We start from the raw sequence: 6,025 nt of genomic DNA, 5'->3' as shown, positions 1-6,025 counted from the left end.
ATATATATATATATATATATATATATAAATCAAATATGTAGCTCATTAAAATAGTTAATACTTTCCTAATTGTATCTACTTTACATTTATCTGTAGCTATTCTTGTTGTAACATTAGTCACAATTATCAAAGACAACATATTAATAGAACATAATAGCAGTTTGTATATAATCAAGATTACATGATAACCTGTAAATAATCCGCATTGTTTATCTCTTTCAGAGGGCACCTTACATGTTGTAAATCACACAGTTTACATTTATTGTATTTCAACAGAATGTTAAGTTTTAATACATAAATTATTCAATGCAATGAAATATTTAAAAATTCAATATTTGATCAAATACATTAAGAATTTCAAAAGCAAACATTAATTTAATAAACAGAATAGATGAGATCCTGTACAAAGCATGAGACACGTGTGACAAGTAGCTTGGTCTGGGACACTGATGAATGCTGCAGCCACTGTGAGCCAAGTCGAGCTGTCAGGTTGCAGAATAACAGTTCAGCAGATAAATAATATTATGGATACACAATATGGATATTTTTTCAACCGATACCAATAACTGATAATGAGCTCCTTACCCCAAACATGCGATTCATCTGGACAAAGAAAGAAAGAAAGTGCCAAATGCCACCAAATTAACTAACATTACAGATTAACTATGCCTGCCGCTTTTAATGTTTTCTCTGTGCCGCTAGTTGGCAACATTACCTTCACGCCAGTTTCCCACGAAGAAGACGAAGAGGCGTTCACTTCCGGGATTCAAAAGCTTGATAGCAACGAACAACACTGCTGCTGTGAGTTTTAAAAGACTGCGACTGTGTGTAAAATATATGAATATGTTAGCCAGCATCAGCAGAAAATTGTTAATTATAGGTGTGTGTCTTTGCGTGTTATTAATTTGCTGACTTTGTTTTCGCTAAATCTGTTAAACAGACAAACGTCATATTTGCTTCACAACGGAGCATGCTGTCTTTGTTTTTCTCGAGTAAAGTTTTAGTTTCCTTCTGTCGGAATGAGTCGAGCTGTCTCTTAGCTGAATGTGTGTTCAAAGCGTTAAAATTGTGTATACTTAAAGCAATAATAGACAGCGCCTCCAAACGCTCCCCCTGGCGCCCAAACGTTGGTAACTGAAACACACGGAGGACCTGGAGTCAGCGTGTGTAACTGGGGGCGGAGTGAGGAGTAAACAAAGTCAATTCAGTTTGTGCCCCGCTTTTAAACGAGGCTGAGAGTTTACTCATCTTTATCTATATTAACCAACGAGGCTTCTGCTGTAAACATTCATGTGTAGCTGGCTCCTTTTACTTGATTTGTAAAGCTTTGTCTCTAGAATTACCCGCAGAATGTATCTGAGTATTAGACCTGCAACAACAAGCCTTTAATTGCCATAAACTATTCATTTCTTCTCTATTTTTTTCAGTGTTTTGTGCCGGGATGGGTTCTCCAACAAAAGATCCAACACCTCACAGGTAAGATGATGTAGTCGACACAAGGGAGAAGACACACTCTTGTGGTCTCTCTGCAAGAGAATTGTTTCTGTAGCATTGTGAGAAGGATGTACTGATTTTAACTGTAATCTGCCTGTAATCTCCCTGAATGATGCTTGGGCTTGTTTTGTCAGTCTGGTCCCCCACTGTTAAAAGTCTTAACCCGCATGGACTTAATCTCACTCCTTAAGTGGGCTTAAATGCCTGGGTAATCATTCGTATTCATTTCTTGCTGTTTAAAAAATTTTGGCAGACTTGTACTGTATATGCGATGTTTTTCCACAGAAACAACATTCGTACCCCTGGTCAAGAACCTGACTCCCCACTTCCCCCAGTCCATGAGCGGCTGGCATACCTGCGTCCTTCCAGGGAGTTACTGGAATTCTACAGACAGAAGATTGCCCAGTTTGATGGAGAACATGAGGAGCTGTTGCAGATGCTGGAGAAACACAGAAGCATCACAGAAGACCAGGTGAGACACAGCACAATGTAGTATGTGATTGCTTTTTATGTGACATTGTTTTATATGCCTTTTTTTTTTTTTTAACTGAGCGTGTTTCTGTCCCGGTTATCCTCTCAGCATAAGCTACAGTGGGAGGTGCGACAGCGTGAGGGAGAGATTCTGGAGCTACAAAATGGTCTGAGTGACATGCAGGTCTACCTTTTCCAAGAAAGAGAACAGTCTCTACGGCTTTATGCAGAAAATGACAGACTAAAGATCAGGTGGGTGAACACACAGAGGTCTAATTAGCCAGAGTAAGGGAAAAAAAAAAAAAAAATACCTGTGTGGATGTATAAATGTGTATTGCCATTATTATTCCCTTTCAGTTCTGTACATAAAACTATCTAACTATTTATTTATTGCAGAGAGTTGGAGGACAGGAAGAAAATCCAGCACCTTCTTGCCCTGGTGGGTCCTGATGCAGGAGAAATCACATATTTCCACCGGGAGCCTCCTCACAAGGTACACATGTTTACTTCATTATAGACTCTTACAGCACAGACATTTTGACTTGTCAAACATACATACTGCAAACATATCACTTAACTACTGCTCAAGGCATCACCTTAAAATTTTAACACAGGGTTGCATGTGTATTTGATTTACTATGTCATGTATTTCTGTTTCAATACAATATGAACAAATTTTGTCACTTCATTGTTTTGTGAATTAAAGCTATAATCTGGAACATTTTTCTTAAGAAAACAGTGTATAGACCCATATGACATAATCCCTTTCAATTATCACATTTGACCAACCAGAAGTGTGTGATGGCTGTATCTGCAAAGAGTCTGTCCTCTTCATGCATTTCTTTATCTTTTTTCATTGTTTTGCTGTGCTTGGGATGATATGATGGTTTATTTCAGGTCACTATCACGCAGAGGAATGCTGAGTCCAGATTGGAGGAAAATCTCAATCTCAGGCCAACAAAGTTAAGACCTGCAGTGACCAGGAAAGGTTTGAAAACTTTTTTTTGTCAAATGCCATTACTAAATTTAATATTATTTAAATATGGAATAATATACAGTAAGCAGGACATTATTGTGAGATAAACACTGACAGTGTGGTGCAGTTTGTTTCATCATAATAAATTGCTCACTGCACATTATCTCACTTATTACACAGCTACTTACTTTTTAAAAAAATAATAATGTGACACAAAATATTGTTTTTGCTGTCTTCAAGTGGAAGTCATGAATTCATAATTATGACACAGGAAGCTGTGTACAAGTCAAAGCTTTCAGGGACCTTCCAGATCACGATATTGTGACTACAACAACAGGGTGCATTCATGTGGACTCTTCTCGCATACCCAGTAAACGTGACTCCATTTGAAGGCACCATTAGAACCTGTAATAATGAATCATGACTGTATCTGATCTGGTAATATTTTCTCTGTAGCAAAACTTCGATAGAAGACAGAGTTTCTTGAGAGCTTTTTGCAGATTAGCAGAATGATGAAAAATTGGTCCAGAAAGACTTTGTCATTTTGATTTCCATGTCTGTTTAATTAGAGAGCAGCAGGAGAACAAAATCAGCAGATCAGATAAATGGAGAGAGCCTGGAACAATACAAGAACGACAACCAGACGTTGTTACTACAGGTAAGTCTGGATGTCCATGTGTTCTCATCTCTCACAAGCACATCACTACTCAACAGAAATATTTCCCCCTTCTCCTGCCTGCGTGGTTTTGCTGATGAGCCTACCAAACTTTTGTTTTTGTGGCTCATATTTTCAGGTGGAGGCTCTGCAGGCTCAGATGGAGGAACAAACCCGTCTGGCCAAAGAGCAGGTCGAGTCTCTGATGGAGGATCGAAGGATAAAAACGGAGGAGGCAGAGGCACAGCGGCACAGAGATCAGGAGCAAATCACAGCTCTGACTGACAAGTGTGTCTGCATTTTTAGTTGGTCACTCCTACTAACCTCCTGTTCAACACCCTTTTTCATGTTGCTCACTCATGAAAGATAGCTCTGGTTTTCTTTATCTTCTTTTTGGAATCAACACATTCCTCTGCCTGACCTCAATGTGTAACTCTCACTTCCTCTCGCAATTGACTCCTCAGGCTCCAGCGAACCCAGAACCTGTTATATGAGAGCACCAAAGATTTCTTACAGCTGAAGTTTGACACACGGGCTCATGAGAAGAGCTGGATGGTGGAGAAGGACCGGCTGCTGAGGGAGTTGGACACCTGCCACAACCGTCTGAGGAAGGCTGGGTCTGCTGGAGCAGAGCCAGGAAGAACATGGCAGCCCAGCAGCAGCACTGGCCTGCTCCTCTCCAGGCCACAGCCAGAGTCTCAGCAGACACACAAAGAGGAGATAAAGGTCAAATCTGTTCGTTTTGTAGTTCTAAAAATATATATTATCTATATCTTTTATTTACCGGCTTAAAGAAATCTTTCCTGTTAACATCTTTGTAAAATAATGTGAATAACCTTTTCCCTAAATATAGAAATATCAAAGCTCTTTTTGCTTTGAGGCATTTATTGGAGTTTTTATTTGCCTTATTTAAATGAATCTGTTTCATCAGGCAATGCAGGAGGATCTGAAGCAAGCCCACCGTCTGGCAGAGATGTACAGGGAGCAGTGTATTACTCTGGAGACAGAGCTGGCCCAAATCAGAGAAGAAGGGGATGTGGGGAGGGAAATATTTAAGGTACCATAGTTGGACTGATACATCTGTCTTTCAAACTCCTACTGCACATCTGTAATTGATTGTTAGATATTTTATAGTCAGCCCCAAATTTCTGGTTCTTGATGTTTTTGTCTCACCGATCTTTATGTATGCAGGAGCGCTCAGACAAAATGGCCAAGCGTCTTCAGCTGATGACTCAGCGTTATGAGGCGCTGGAGAAGAGAAGGGCCATGGAGGTGGAGGGCTTCAAGACGGACCTGAAGCACCTTAGACAGAAATTCAAAGATGTAGAAAAACAACTCCTCAAGGTAAAAAAAAAACCAACAAAAAAACAAAAATGCCCTAAATAACCTACTAGAGTTTTTTTTTGTTTAATTATTGTTTGTCTTGATCATTAGAAAATTATTTATCTTCATTATTTAATGCAACAAAAGCATGTTTTGAGCTCTTTTTAAATCATTATCATGGAGAAAATAAGTCACCTCAACAGATCATAAATTATTACCTTATTGAAAAAATTTCACAATTGTAACCTCCACTCTTGCATACTGCTAATATGTGTTTAACTTGGTGTACATGTATCCACTGCTTCAGGCTACTCTGAATATTGGGCCCAACCAGGACTTAGCCATTCTGCATGAGGTGCGTCAGACGAACGCCAGGACAAAGAAGGTTCAGGGTGAGCTGATGACACTAAAGGCGAAGATCTACGGACTGGAAAATGAGCTGAGATTTAGCTGAGGACTGGGCTGTGATGTCTTGTTTCTGTCTATGAAGGAGGTTTATCTCAGGCATGTATGTTTGTGCTACTGTGTTTATTACTGAAACTTAGAGTGAATGTTATTTCTATTTTATACTTTGGACTAATAAAGATGTTTTGTCCCAATGATTTTTAATAATTCTTTTCAACATGAAATGAACTCCTCAAGCAGTAATAGGCATCTCACACAGACATTTTGAATCCTCCTAGAAGGAGAACATCAGTTGTTACCTATAACATTACAACACAATTATGATTTTTTAATGCTGTACTTAATGTATTGATCATCATTATGTAGTAGCTTTTACATGCATACCACCTGTGTATGTTTTTATACACAATGTGGTATGCATGTACACAAGGTGTCATGAATCTTGTGGTGAGCAGTTATAAGGGATGGCTTAATTTTCTTGATCTCTATAATTTTAACAATACCCTTTTAAGCTGGCTGGCTATAAAAAGCAAATTTCATTACTTCATCTCACTATTTTTTTTTCCCACATCAGCATTTCAGTGTAATTTTAATGTTAAAAATGTATTAAAAATAAATATATAAGTAAAACATTTCATTTTCTATTTTATCATTAGTAAAGAGCAGAGTAAAATGTAAGTACAGTCAAATCATGTTATGAA

At 38.4% G+C, this 6,025-nt stretch overlaps 1 protein-coding gene across 2 annotated transcripts; it reads left to right on the top strand.

Annotated features, from left to right (window-relative positions):
* The first annotated feature begins 702 nt into the window (after window positions 1–702).
* ccdc77 (coiled-coil domain containing 77) lies at window positions 703–5,518 on the top strand. Of its 2 annotated transcripts, none has more exons than XM_084734128.1 (12): window positions 703–801; window positions 1,428–1,476; window positions 1,780–1,966; window positions 2,075–2,217; window positions 2,362–2,458; window positions 2,863–2,953; window positions 3,511–3,599; window positions 3,736–3,884; window positions 4,061–4,322; window positions 4,528–4,653; window positions 4,788–4,940; window positions 5,227–5,518. In XM_084734128.1, the coding sequence occupies exons 2-12, from the start codon at window positions 1,442–1,444 to the stop codon at window positions 5,371–5,373; spliced, it is 1,479 nt and encodes a 492-aa protein (XP_084590254.1). In that variant the 5' UTR covers window positions 703–801; window positions 1,428–1,441; the 3' UTR covers window positions 5,374–5,518. The 2 variants fall into 2 exon arrangements, with proteins under 2 accessions (XP_084590254.1, XP_084590253.1); XM_084734127.1 differs by lacking the exon at window positions 703–801 and adding an exon at window positions 1,180–1,198.
* Window positions 5,519–6,025: the final 507 nt, after the last annotated feature.

This window comes from Lutjanus erythropterus, chromosome 13, assembly GCF_056507025.1.
Source record: "Lutjanus erythropterus isolate fLutEry1 chromosome 13, fLutEry1.hap2, whole genome shotgun sequence".
Classification (NCBI taxonomy): domain Eukaryota; kingdom Metazoa; phylum Chordata; class Actinopteri; order Lutjaniformes; family Lutjanidae; genus Lutjanus; species Lutjanus erythropterus.
This window is presented reverse-complemented; position numbering and strand designations above follow the sequence as displayed.